This window comes from Pezoporus wallicus, unplaced genomic scaffold, assembly GCF_028554395.1.
Source record: "Pezoporus wallicus isolate ANWC-B61680 ecotype Strahan unplaced genomic scaffold, APGP_CSIRO_Pwel_v1 contig_8232, whole genome shotgun sequence".
Classification (NCBI taxonomy): domain Eukaryota; kingdom Metazoa; phylum Chordata; class Aves; order Psittaciformes; family Psittacidae; genus Pezoporus; species Pezoporus wallicus.
The window spans coordinates 1,086,626-1,099,848 of NW_026637105.1; the positions used below are offsets into that span (position 1 = coordinate 1,086,626).

General features: G+C 60.8%; 2 protein-coding genes across 2 annotated transcripts in view; both read right to left on the reverse strand.

Moving 5' to 3' along the window:
* Positions 1-13,223, reverse strand: part of PSMB2 (proteasome 20S subunit beta 2) — a 156,095-nt gene that overhangs the window by 36,345 nt on the left and 106,527 nt on the right. The window lies entirely within an intron of this gene.
* CUNH1orf216 (chromosome unknown C1orf216 homolog) overlaps positions 7,698-13,223 on the reverse strand; it is a 174,473-nt gene continuing 168,947 nt past the window's right edge. Inside the window, exon 2 of the mRNA XM_057403493.1 lies at positions 7,698-9,014. Coding sequence (XP_057259476.1) covers positions 8,177-8,998 — 822 coding nt within the window. The 5' untranslated portion in view covers positions 8,999-9,014 and the 3' untranslated portion in view covers positions 7,698-8,176. The remainder of the gene's footprint in view (positions 9,015-13,223) is intronic.

Here is a 13,223-nt window from a genome sequence, read left to right on the forward strand (position 1 = left end):
CCTGATGAATGAAGGATGGGTTTTTAAGCCTTTTTTACCCCCAAGGCCCGCAGCGCTGGCTTGGCTGCTATCGCTGGGATAAATGCAGCCTTTTGGGCCTGGAGCAGCATCCGGCAGAGCCGCACCACCCCCCTGCACCGGGTTATCAATCCCTGCTCAGCATCGCCAGCGCCGGGCTGGGTCCTCTCCACTGGGAGCCCTTTTCCTACCCTCTGGCCACAAGACAGACCAGTGTGGCTTAGTTCTGCACAGTATCAACACCAAACAGACTCAGCCCAGCACTACTGGCTCCTCTTAATTCGTCTTTGTATTGCTGGTTTTCATGAATTTTTAAGAAGTTCACATTTCCCCCCCGTGCCTCCGCCTCATCCGCCGGGTTTTGATGGGTTTTGGTCCCTGTGCTCTGCATCCTCATCCCCATGGAGCAAACAAAGGGAGGTCAGTTTGGATCTCCCCATCCCCGGGAAGGTTTTGGACGGCTGGAAGGATGAAACCTCCCACAGCTCAGCAGATGAAGGGGTTATCAGTGCCCTGGGCACTGGGCTGGGTGGCACCGGGCTCCCCTTACAACCAGCATCACTCAGACGTAACAAACACAGATGGTGCCAGTTGTGGGGCAGGGCTGGAGCCGAGGGGTGGAAGGAGGCTTTTGGAAGGGAAAATTCTCTGAGCTCTCAACAGACACGGAAAAAACCCCAACCCAAACGCGTTGCTTTGCGGTTTTGCTCCAGTGCAAATTGTAGCCTCCATCCATGACTGGGAACTGGAAGCTGCCTTCTCCCTCCTGGCTGTGTCCAGAGAGCAGAGACCTCAAGGCAGGACAGAGGGAAATGAAGATTCCAGGGTGGAACGCACGGAGAGAGGCTGTGAATGCAGCCAAGCTGGGCTTGTTGAGAGCCGGCATCCCGGTTTGAACCTAAACACAGGTACCCTGGGAGCCTTCATCCCCCCAGCCCAGCCGGAGCCTTCCTCCGCAGGGAGCTCAGAGCCTGCCCCATGGGTCACAGCTGACACAGAGCCTGTCCTCAGCACCCCTGTCCCGTCCGAGCTCAGCAGCCCCCGGGGCATCATCTCCCCCATCCCAGCCAAATGCAGCCATCGGAGCAGAGCAGGGAGCCCTGTCTGGGGCTCGGGAGGGGTTTCTTGGGGTCCAAGCAGAACCTTTGTTTTTAAGCCCTCGCTCAGAGGCCCACAAACACGCGGCCTGCCTGGCACGCGGATTATTATCCCCTTGGAGGAATAAAGCACAGCACGGAGGCTTCTGGGATTCAAGCCGATGCTTGCAGGGCTCCAGATCTTCCAGTGCTGATGCTAAAGCCCAGGAAGGCATTCCCTCCAGCGAGACAGCCACTACATCATACGGGGACCGCGCCACGGAATAATGATGTACAACCGGCCTCGAGGCGCTCTGTGCAGCTTGATTGGCCTCAATGGCAGGAGAATAACCGAGAGTTTATTGCTTCTCTTCTGGTGATCTTTGCTCCCAGCTGTTCTGTCGGGGAGGCCTGGATCCCCACACTGCACGTGAAGAGCCATGGGCTGCTGGCAAGGTGCTGAGCACAGCCGGCTCCTGGGATGGGGCTATGCTGTTATGGGGTTATCCCTGCGGGAAAATCCCCCCAGCCTCTGCCAAAGGCAGGCGATGAGACCTGGGCACAGCATGGACTCCTCTTCCCCTCCTCCTATGGGTGCAGTGAGCTCCTGGAGAGGCACCCTTGGCCTCAGCACCCAGCCATACAGAACAGAGAGCACCCATCGGCTCGCCCCTTGGCACCACATCCCCTTCACCAGCACCCAAAGCACCCAGCGTGCGCTGCAGCGGCAGCGATGGTTTCTTCCCACTGAAATCCTGCTGCCTTGGCAGGAAAAGGGAGCACGGGGCACTTTTACACCCGGAGAGCTGCTGGCGATGGCCAGCCCGCGGTGCCATGCCCAGAGGGCAGAGGGCAGACGGTTGCCGGGGATGATTTCCCTTCCTTTTCGAGGAGCCGTGCTGCAAGGGGCCGGATTTCTGAGATTTCCCCATCATTAAAATGTAAATGAAAACAGACACCAAAACAATCTGAATTTCCAGCCGAGTTGCTCTTGCTTAATATTCTACCCCGAAGGGGGATGTGCGGAAGCAGCAACATTTCAAAGGGAATCATTAAAGAAGGCAGGCTCAAACTGCGTTTTCATCAGATACCGGGGCAGAGCCCAGCACTTGGGGTCTCGCCCATCCCATCGCTGCTGGAAAGGATGAGCAGGAACGGCTCTGGGAAACAGCAATGGCCAAGCTGGGGCTGTGCTGGGGATGCACTGGGGCTGTGCTGGGCTGTGCTGGGTTGTGCTGGGTTGTGCTGGGGATGCACTGGGGCTGTGCTGGGTTGTGCTGGGTTGTGCTGGGTTGTGCTGGGCTGTGCTGGGTTGTGCTGGGCTGTGCTGGGGCTGTACTGGGGATGCACTGGGGCTGTGCTGGGCTGTGCTGGGTTGTGCTGGGGATGCACTGGGGCTGTGCTGGGTTGTGCTGGGTTGTGCTGGGCTGTGCTGGGGATGCACTGGGGCTGTGCTGGGCTGTGCTGGGTTGTGCTGGGTTGTGCTGGGCTGTGCTGGGCTGTGCTGGGTTGTGCTGGGTTGTGCTGGGTTGTGCTGGGCTGTGCTGGGGCTGTGCTGGGTTGTGCTGGGTTGTGCTGGGGATGCACTGGGGCTGTGCTGGGTTGTGCTGGGTTGTGCTGGGTTGTGCTGGGTTGTGCTGGGCTGTACTGGGCTGTGCTGGGTTGTGCTGGGGCTGTGCTGGGTTGTGCTGGGTTGTGCTGGGTTGTGCTGGGTTGTGCTGGGGCTGTGCTGGGTTGTGCTGGGCTGTGCTGGGTTGTGCTGGGCTGTGCTGGGCTGTGCTGGGTTGTGCTGGGCTGTGCTGGGCTGTGCTGGGGCTGTGCTGGGTTGTGCTGGGTTGTGCTGGGTTGTGCTGGGTTGTGCTGGGTTGTGCTGGGCTGTGCTGGGCTGTGCTGGGCTGTGCTGGGCTGTGCTGGGTTGTGCTGGGCTGTGCTGGGCTGTGCTGGGTTGTGCTGGGTTGTGCTGGGCTGTGCTGGGCTGTGCTGGGTTGTGCTGGGCTGTGCTGGGCTGTGCTGGGCTGTGCTGGGTTGTGCTGGGTTGTGCTGGGGCTGTACTGGGGCTGTACTGGGGCTTTACTGGGCTGTGCTGGGCTGTGCTGGGTTGTGCTGGGGCTGTGCTGGGGCTGTACTGGGGCTGTACTGGGGCTGTGCTGGGCTGTGCTGGGCTGTGCTGGGGCTTTACTGGGCTGTGCTGGGTTGTGCTGGGCTGTGCTGGGCTGTGCTGGGCTGTGCTGGGTTGTGCTGTGTTGTGCTGGGCTGTGCTGGGCTGTGCTGGGCTGTGCTGGGTTGTGCTGGGCTTTACTGGGCTGTGCTGGGTTGTGCTGGGCTGTGCTGGGCTGTGCTGGGTTGTGCTGGGTTGTGCTGGGCTGTGCTGGGCTGTGCTGGGTTGTGCTGGGCTGTGCTGGGCTGTGCTGGGCTGTGCTGGGCTGTGCTGGGTTGTGCTGGGTTGTGCTGGGCTGTGCTGGGCTGTGCTGGGCTGTGCTGGGCTGTGCTGGGCTGTGCTGGGCTGTGCTGGGCTGTGCTGGGTTGTGCTGGGCTGTGCTGGGGCTTTACTGGGCTGTGCTGGGCTGTGCTGGGCTGTGCTGGGTTGTGCTGGGCTGTGCTGGGTTGTGCTGGGCTGCCTGGCTGGGGGGGGTGTGTGTGTCATGTCCTGGTGCAGTCTGGCTCTGGCAGCGCAGCCCAAATGTAAGAGATGTGGCCAAGTACCAAGGGAGGGGATCCTGCCCCTCTGCTGTGCACTGGGGTGACCCCCCTGCAGCCCCGATCCAGCTCTGGGGCAGCAGCACAAGAGGGACCTGGAGCTGCTGGAGAGAGTCCAGAGGAGGCCATGGAGCTGCTGCGAGGGCTGGAGCAGCTCTGCTCTGGAGCCAGGCTGAGAGAGCTGGGCTGGGGCAGCCTGGAGAAGAGAAGGCTCCTGAAGGGGAGACCTGAGAGCAGCTCCAGTGCCTGAAGGGGCTGCAGGAAACCTGGAGAGGGGCTTGGGACAAGGGATGTAGGGACAGGCCAAGGGGAATGGCTTGAACCTGCCAGAGGGGAGACTGAGATGAGCTCTTAGGCAGAAGCGCTTCCCTGTGAGGGTGCTGAGGCGCTGGCACAGGGTGCCCAGAGAAGCTGTGGCTGCCCCATCCCTGGCAGTGTTCAAGGCCAGGTTGGACACAGGGGCTTGGAGCAAGCTGCTCCAGTGGAAGGGGTCCCTGCCCGTGGCAGGGGTTGGAGCTGGAGGAGCTTTGAGGTCCCTTCAACCCAAACCAGTCTATGAATGAACCCCCACAGTGAATTCCCCATTCCCAGTTCCCTGTTGCCTCCCATGTCCGTGCTCCTCAGCTGTCTGGACCAGGCTGTGCTGCTCTGTGCCAGATAAGGAGCTGCATGGAAAAGGCTCCTGGATGCTGCAGCCAGACAGAGCCCCCCTGCATCCCACCACCCTCCCGGACCTCCCAGGCAGCAGCTGCACGTACGGATCCTACAGGGGCTGAGATCATCTCTCCGGGCAGCCTCACTCCATGCATGGGGAGCAGTGGGGAGGGACGGTGGCGGTGGGACCCGGGGTGCAGAGCCTGGGTGCAGCCTGGGTGCAGCACTTGGGGTGAGCAGAGCAGCCCTGGCCGAGCTCCCCCTGCCAGTCAGGACCAAAGGAAATCCCTTTTCCCCCTGCAAACCAAACACAGGGATCTGGAAGTCTCCAAGCCACAATAAACAGGAGATCCAGGGATGCTTTAAGTGTGTCCCATCTCTGGATGTTAATGGCCTGAGATCATTCATTCTCTTTTGCGCTTTGATGGCATCAGTTATCATTCGATTTTATTTTTAAAGCCTTTTTTTAAAGCCCACAGAACACTGGAAAGGGTTAGGACGGATCCCCATTACAAGGTAAAATATTTCCCTCCAAAGCTTCATAAAGACTTGATTTCTTTCTGTAAATGCGATTATTTTAACTTTCACAGAAAGGCAGCATTTGCCAAATCTTGCTTTGCGCAGTAAAACCAGCCCAGTGTTACCGGGATTTAACAGCAAAACAGCAATAAACTCAGAGGGGACCTTAAAAACAAAGGGCCCTGTCTGCCGTGCATGGAAATTCAAACTCGCATGCCCCCGGGTCCAGAGGCAAAGCAATCACATGCAAGCCCCAGCCCCAGTGTGGCTCCCCACTTCTGCTGGGACAGTGGCCTCATCCAGACCCCAGCGGCAGTGCTCAGTCTGCCCCCCAGGCCCGGGCGAGGTTTGGACCTGGAGCATCTCCCCTGAGAGCCCAGGTATCCATCCGCAAGATGTGAATCCAAGCCCTTATCTGTGGAGGCTTGGAAATACAGAGGATGGAGACGTTCTTGGTGTCATCCTCACGTACACCCCTGCCCCAGCCCTGAGCTGGTGCCCGTCCAATGCACCCATCCCAAAGGTTCGGGGTGCACGGAGGGAGCTGAGCTCTGGAGCTGCCCTGGACTGTGAGTGCCCGGGGGGGGGGCAGAGCAGGGCCCTGGCTCGCCCAGGCTCTGCCTGTTTGTGTCTCCATTGGTTTTCCCCTTGCAGCTGGTCGGGTTGTTAACGAATTCCCAAATCTCATTTGGGATCCAGAGCCGGGCTCGGAAACCCCCTCAGTCGGGGCTGATTCCGCACATCAGCACTGGGCGCCTCAAAGCAGCTCTGGGGGCAGGAGCATCCCCATCCCCGAGGAGGCAGCCTCTTGCTTGCGGGGCACAGCCGCCCCTTTGACGTGCTCCCACGGTTGTTCTTTCGTTCCTTGAGCAAACAATCCGGGTTTCCACAATATTGACCTTGGAAACCATCGTTTGTGCAAAGCATTCGACCAAGATCAACAGAGACCCCCTTGGCCTCTCCGCGGGGCTGCGAGGTCTCGCGCTCCCCTAAACCCGCCGGGCAGTGGGAAATGGGGCTTGGAGCTGAGCACGAAGCCACTGAGGGCTGGGGACAGACCCTTAGGCAGCCCCAGCTGCAGGGCACGTGTGAGGATAGGAAACCACCCCCCCTCTGCCCTTCAGGAACTGCCAGCCCAGCCCCTGTGCCTGTTGTAAGAGGGGCTATCGCATCCCTGAAGTCCTGCAGCTTCCCAGGCTGTTAAAGGAGAAGCAGGAAAGGGGGGGGAAGGTGAAGGAAGGTTCAAAGGCCTGCTGCAGCTCTGGGTTTTTCATCTCTCGTTAATCTCTGCAAGGCCTGAGGCAAAGTCACCTTTGGGTCAATACTCAGGTGTTTTTATCTGCCATCCCCATCTGCCCTCAGCTGCTCCCCATCCCATCCCATCCCGTCCCATCCCAGCCCTCCCGATTAGCGGGTCACAGGGCAGGGTGTTCAGGTGCCTGGGGAATCTGGTCCCCCCCCCAGTTCAAGCCATGCTCTCCCACGGTTAGAGGGCCAATCCTGCACCCCAGGACTGCTGTGTGCCCAGGGGTGCAGGGATGGGAGGAGGGTGCTAAGACTGTGCATGACCCATGCTCTGTGTGCTCCAGCACCCTGTGGTGAGCATGCATGGACCCACTGCATGCCTGTGGAGTGAAAGGGAGGGGACATAAAGGAACAAATCCACCCAGGGCTCAGCTCCTTCACCTCCAAGGCTTTTATTAAGGTGTGCAACATGCCCACGAACACATGCTTGGGATAACAGAACACAGGCAGCAGGCACTGGATATGAGCAAGCAGTGGTAGCAAAGCAGTGAGGGTGCGATGCTGCTGGATCCCTCTGGTCCCCAGCACCGGGTGCAGTGGCCAGCACAGGTTGCTTTGAGCCCAGGGTACCCCTTGCCACCACAACGTCCTTTTGGAAGCAGAGCTCTGCAGATCTCAATGTACCCACAGGCTCGGGCAGCACCAGAGCCTGGCCATGCCCTGGTGTGGGATGCAGAAGGCTCGGTGCAGCCCTGGCCCTACCGGTCACAGCCTGGCCATGGCCGTTTCTTTGTGGTGCAGCAGCATCTCGTGGCCGGTGGAAGCCGGGACCCTGTCCCGGTGAGGATGCAGCCACCCCTCAGCTCCATTGCGAGGGCAGGAAGAGGCCTGGGACCTCAGCACTTCCTCATCGCCCTCCTTTTGCAGGTGAGAAACAAAATCAGTGCCTGGCTTTGCACAGGGGCTACAGGCAGCAGCACGGTCCCCTCCATACAGCGAAACCACCCCACTGCTGCCCCATCCACTTCAGCAACTTCAACAGAACGTGTCCTACTAACAGTTAAACACAGCAAACACAGCACCTCCACTGCAGTCTCCAGCTCTCTGTATTCCGTACGCAGTCCTCACCGGGTAAAATGCAGACTAGAAATGGATTCTCTTTGCTTCCAAATGATAAATTAATATAAACACCAACAGCACAAGTTTGCAAGCAGCTTCCTGACCATGCACCGTGTTAAAGCATCTCCCACGACAGAGATGTGCACCTACACACTGCCTGTAAGGACAGTTCGACATTCCTTCCTCCCTAACACTGAATCAAACCAAAAGAACACTGGATTTGAACCCAGCATCCTGAGGTCACTTTTCAGAACCAGTTTGGTTTTTTCTCCCTCTCCATCTCTCTGCAGGAGTTTAGATCTCATCTGCAAAGCTTTCTCATGTGCTTCATTAACCAGTGCACGCAGGCGAGTCCGGAGGAGCAGCTCAGGACGCCTTGCCCACACCACACCACTGTTTCTGTACATGCACGCTGGTGTGAGTGTGATGAGGGGACAAAGTGAGCTTGTGCTGGTGGCCGAGCACATGCGGAGCTCTCTGCCCAGGTACACTGAAAACCTCTGCTGCCCTGAAGCCCTCGAGGTGACACCGCACGGGGCTCACCGCAGGGCCTGTCCCAGCACACGTCCCGGGCTCATACAAGGGACCACAAATGAGATGTATAAGATGAGCCTCATCGTGCTGGCCTCAGCAAACCCCAAGGTCCTGAGGTCCAAGCCGCGCGGTCCCCAGACCAGCAGGACACGGAGCAGAAGGAAATGGATTCCCATGCAGAGGGAACGTTTGGGGATGCTCAGCTACACTGGAGAGAGACGGGAAGGACAAGGTGGGTGCCCTGGTGCCCAGCAGCACTCCGCACTGGCATGCAGCATGGAGATGCCACCAGCCGGGAGGGCACCAGTGGCACCTCATGGGCTGGCGGCGGCGGCGCCGGCAGGGCACGCGGGGCCGCGCTGCATGCAGCGGATGAGCTCCTTGCGGTTATCCAGGATGGTGTCGAAACTCTCCTGCAACCGGTTCTGCTGGTCCACCACCTTCTGCTGGAGGCCGTGGATCCAGCGCAGCAGCGCCAGGCGCCGGTACATCACCAGCTGGATGTGGTGCTTCTCCTTCTCCCGCTCCTTGAAGCGCTCCTTGTCCTGGAGGTGCTGCACGGCCGCTGCCAGCACCGGGAAGAGGGTCCCCTGCTCCGGCTCGGACACCCCTGCCTGCGGTGGGCTCCTGGGGACAGGGACAGAGGTAGGAGGGTCCCAAGTGCTGCCGCAGGCGCTGTCGGGGCTGTCGATGCTGAGGGAGCTGCTGCCGTAGCCATTGTCCTCCACGGGGGAGCTCGGGCACTTGCCATAGCCCCCGGCTGCCTCCTCGCTGCCAGCGCTTTGCCCCCCGGCCCCACCGACCTCCGCTCCCTCGGGGGGGCTGCGCACCCCCTGCTCGGGGGGCTGCGGCCGCGCGGCGCCCAGGCTCAGGGGGGTGTCCCGGGCCCTCTGTCTCTGCGTTAATAACAGCAGATTACCCGATGGATTTGCCGTGTTTTCGCTCCGCCTGGAGCTCTCCTCGGGCGCGGAGCCCGGCGCTGCCCGGCTCCAGTTCTCGTTGCTGTCACACACCTCTCCCACGAAGTTGGAGTTGGAATCCTGTCCATGCCCGGCCCCGGGGGTGGCCGTGTCCAGCGCTGGGTCCCCCCGGCCCTGCCGGAACGGGGCATTCGCCGCAGGGCAGACAGCAAACATCTCGCTGGTGTCCTGCCTGCAAGAGAGATGCGGAGCCGTAAGACGCCTGGGGGTCCCCGGGCTGGCACAGCCAGCACTGACCGGCTGCAGCAGGAGCAATATTCTCTTTATTTGCCTCTCTTAATGCTGCTGCACCCAAGTCACGGGCTTATCCCTTCCTGGCGTTTGGCTGCTGCTCTCAATGTGTCCTCAGGCAACAGCATCCAGAGGTGAGTTCTCACCTGATGATAAAGCCTGAGGCAGGGACCCATGCACCCATCTCTCCTCCAGCCAAAACTCAGGCTTGCACAGCTTCCCTCGGTGCCTGCCTGAGGGCATTGCCAGCACGCTCTGCTCCAGCAACATCTGAGCTCCAAGCCCCTGTGTCCAACCTGGCCTTGAACACTGCCAGGGATGGGGCAGCCACAGCTTCTCTGGGCACCCTGTGCCAGCGCCTCAGCACCCTCACAGGGAAGAGCTTCTGCCTAAGAGCTCATCTCAGTCTCCCCTCTGGCAGGTTAAAGCCATTCCCCTTGGCCTGTCCCTACATCCCTTGTCCCAAGCCCCTCTCCAGGTTTCCTGCAGCCCCTTCAGGCACTGGAGCTGCTCTCAGGTCTCCCCTTCAGGAGCCTTCTCTTCTCCAGGCTGACCCAGCCCAGCTCTCAGCCTGTCGGAAGGGATGTGCAGATGCACCGGGGCACGGTACAAACCCGGTCCCATCCGCTCCGCCCTGCGCCCCACAGCTGGGTTTGGGGCACACCCTGCGGCGGGCACGATGCCCAGGCCAGGAGCACGCAGCCCTGGAATCGCTGTTTGCAAGGATGGCACCGGCGGGACGATGGCGAGAACCGGGAGGGGCTGAGCCCACGGGCACGGGCACCATCACCTGCGCTGCCCAGGGCTGGGGGCACCGCTTCAACCCCCGGGGCGGAGGGGGGGGAACCCTGCACCCGCACCCGGCCGAGCCGCGACCCCGCTCCCGGCTCCATCCGCCCCGCCCAGCACTCACCGGGGCTCGGGTCGCTGCTGCCGCCGCCGCCGCGGGTGGGAGCGGAAGCGGCCCCGCGTGGGGACGCGTCACGGCCGCACTTCCGACGGCGCCCGCGGCCCCCCTCTGGCCACGTTGAGGGGTGGGGGGGGAGCGGGGCTGCGGGCACCGCATGGGTGCGTCCGTGCTCGCCCGCAGCGTCCCGTGGGAAACAGCGCTGCTGCCTGCTTGGAACGGGAGAACCGCAGAGGTTCCGTCCTGCAGGGCGCCATGGATGGAGCCCCCCGACTCCCCCCCCCATGCTCTGGGGATGTGGGTGCATCCTGTCGCTGCCAGGACACCCGGGTGTTGGCATCCCTTGGGTACCCGCGTCCCGTCCGTCCCGTGACCCTCAGCTGGTCCCCGGGAGGACGAGGGGGGGGCCGCTGGGTGCTCAGTGGGGCCTTTATTCCTAGAGCCGGGGTGTCCGGACGCTGGGAAAGGCTCAGCGACATCAAAGGGTTCCCGCGGGGGTCACATGAAGCCCCGTGAGCGCTGCAGGGGATAACGGGGCTTTGTGTGGCCCGGGTGTGTGTTGGGGTGGGGGGCACGCAGCGGAAGGCGGTGAGACCGGTGGGAGCCGGGGCGGGGGCAGCCGAGGTGCTGCGGACTCCCTGCGTTACCCAGAGCTGCCTCGAGCAGCGATGATCTCACCTCCTGCTTGGTCCACCCCATATGGCCTTCACCAGCATCCCCTGGTAGCTCTGAGGGGAGCACAGCGCCGTCATCCCAAGGGCTCCACAGACCAAGGCCACCCCATCCGAAGCCAAGGGCTCAGCATCTCCCACCCACCCCGAGCGGGAGGAGAGGGGATGAAGGTGCTTTCAGGGTGCACAAAGATCCTCTCTGAAGCTCTGGATTGTTGGAGGTGGGACTGGGGTTGAAGCACGACAAACTGATGTTCCCCCATGATGTTGCAAGGGTTCAGAGCAGTGGAATAATGCTAATAAGTGATAAATAGGTTCTTTTAACTTCTCATCTGCCTGGCAGGCCCCTAGGCAGCCTCTCCTGCTCCCGGCTGCTCCAGCCTCAAAGGCTTCAACACCTCCATCAAGGAGAAATCGGTGGGGCAGGAACGAGAGCTGTAACTGGGGCACTTGGGCTGCAGCACTCCTAGGGAAGCAAAACCTTCCTGCCACACAGGAAAGGCAGAACCCGGCTCAGACGTGTCTGTGAACGGGCAGGAAAGAATCTGGGCGAACAATGGGCTCAGCTTCGCCCTGAGCTGAGCGTTTGCTTCTTGGTGCCCGTTTGTGGCCTGGTCTCAAAGCAAAGCAAAACAGCTCCCACTGAGAGCAAGGAGGAAGGATCCATCCGTTCAGGGACCTTCTCCGGCTGGCTGGGAGGAGGCAGGTCTGACACGGGCCCTTTTCGTCACGGACTTCAACAAGCGAAACAAAACAGGAGTCTGGCTCCTGGGGTTTGCTCCTCTCATCCCCAGGGATGCCGGTGGGGCCACTGCGTGTGGATGTGCAGGAGCCTGCTCCAACCTGCCTTGGCTCCGGCTTCACTGGTGCTGGTGGGAACCTCCCCAGGCCATGGCAGGAGCAGGGCTGGTGCCAGGGTCAGGGAGGGATCCAGGAGCGGCGTTCACAGGGGTCTGTCTCGCTGGCCTTTGGTTTTACTGGTACAGCTCAGGTTCCGGCCAGCACCCCCAGACTGGGATTTGATGGAGACCAGAGGGGTTTGCTGCTCACAATGAAAACAGCTCCGGTTCCCTGCGAGCCAGCTGCCCCATGGACACTGCCAGGGGGGACGGCTGTGGGGAACCCCAATTTACGGTGCAGGAGAGAGGGGACGTGGGGACATGGGGACGGCTGGGCTGAGCCCTTTGCCGGCAGGAGGAGGGGGAAGGTTTGGAGGTAGAGGGGGCTTAGTGATGGATTTCAGAGTCCTCTTCCCCTCCCCTTTCCTTCCCCTGCTTTGTTCCAGAAATAAATCAAAAGCTCTCCCTCCAGGAAATTAAAAATCATTTGAGCAGACTGAGGCAGGACCTGGGGCTCCAGGGCTGGATCCTGGGCGAGATGAGCACCGCGCACCTCGGGGCTCAGAGGGGTCCAGCCCGACCCCCCCGGAGCCAATCCAGGACTTCCGCACCAGATCGGCTCCCTGGCACCCTCCCCTTGGGCTCCGCGTTTGTCCTCGCTGCACCCGTGCTCAAAGAGTTAAGGGTGAAGCCCTGCGCTAAAAGGAAACGCCAGAAGACAGAAGTGCCCTGCAGCGCAGGCGGCCTCCCCAGCGGCTCAGCTGAGTCCAATAAGGGAGGAGGGAAAGCTCCCAAAGAGCTCCCAGAGAAATGAAAGCAAACAGCGTCCTGACCCCAGCGCCGCTGCCCCGCCGCTGACTCCCCTCTAATTGTGAACACATTCGGGTAAAGGCGAAGGGGGGGACACAAAGGAGCGGCCCAGGGAGCTGGTGGCTGGGTGGGAGCAGCGGGGCTCAGCACTGGGTCAGCTGGGTGAAGACGTGGCCATGGGGGATGCTGATGGAGGACGGATGGGTGCAGGGTTCGTGGCCGTGGCACATCACGGGCTGTGAGCGGGTGCTCCTGGTGGGAACAGGAGCCACTGGGACCATGGCACTGCTACTGGGACCATTGCATTGCAGGGTTGGGGCTGGAAAAACCTCATGTCAGGAGGGCTGGCAGGTCCTCCTGATGGAGAGGGGAGGATGCTCTAAAGGGTTTGTGCTCTTGGCCTCACTACATGTAAAAGCAGTGCTCTTATTTTCATAGATCTTGGTCATCTTTGTAGGCTGAGGAGAAGGAAAGCATCCCCAGGCTGTGCAAGTGCTCCTGCTCCTCTCCAGGGATGGGCTGGCAAAGTCACCGGCTTTGAGGTGGGAAGCAGGAGCTGAGCATCACTGCCAGCCTGGCCCTATTCCACCTTCATCCCTGTCCCCATCCCATCGTGAGGTGCCCTCACACGCAGTATCCCATCATCTGCATTTCCCACAGATTCTGCGGCCGCAGGACCTGGGCTGGTCCCTGCTCTACCTGTGAAACAAATGGTATTTCAATCTGAATCAAAGGCAGTGGCAGATGCACTGGATTTGGTGAAAAATGCCAGGAATCTGCAGCCAGATTGGATTTCAGGGAATCCTGCAGACTGTTCCCACAGGGCAGGAGGTCAGAGCCTGCACCCCCGAGGATCAGCCCTCGGGATGCACCAGGGGGAGGAAGAGGAGGAAGTGGAGGAAGAAATGGGGAGCCCAGCAGGG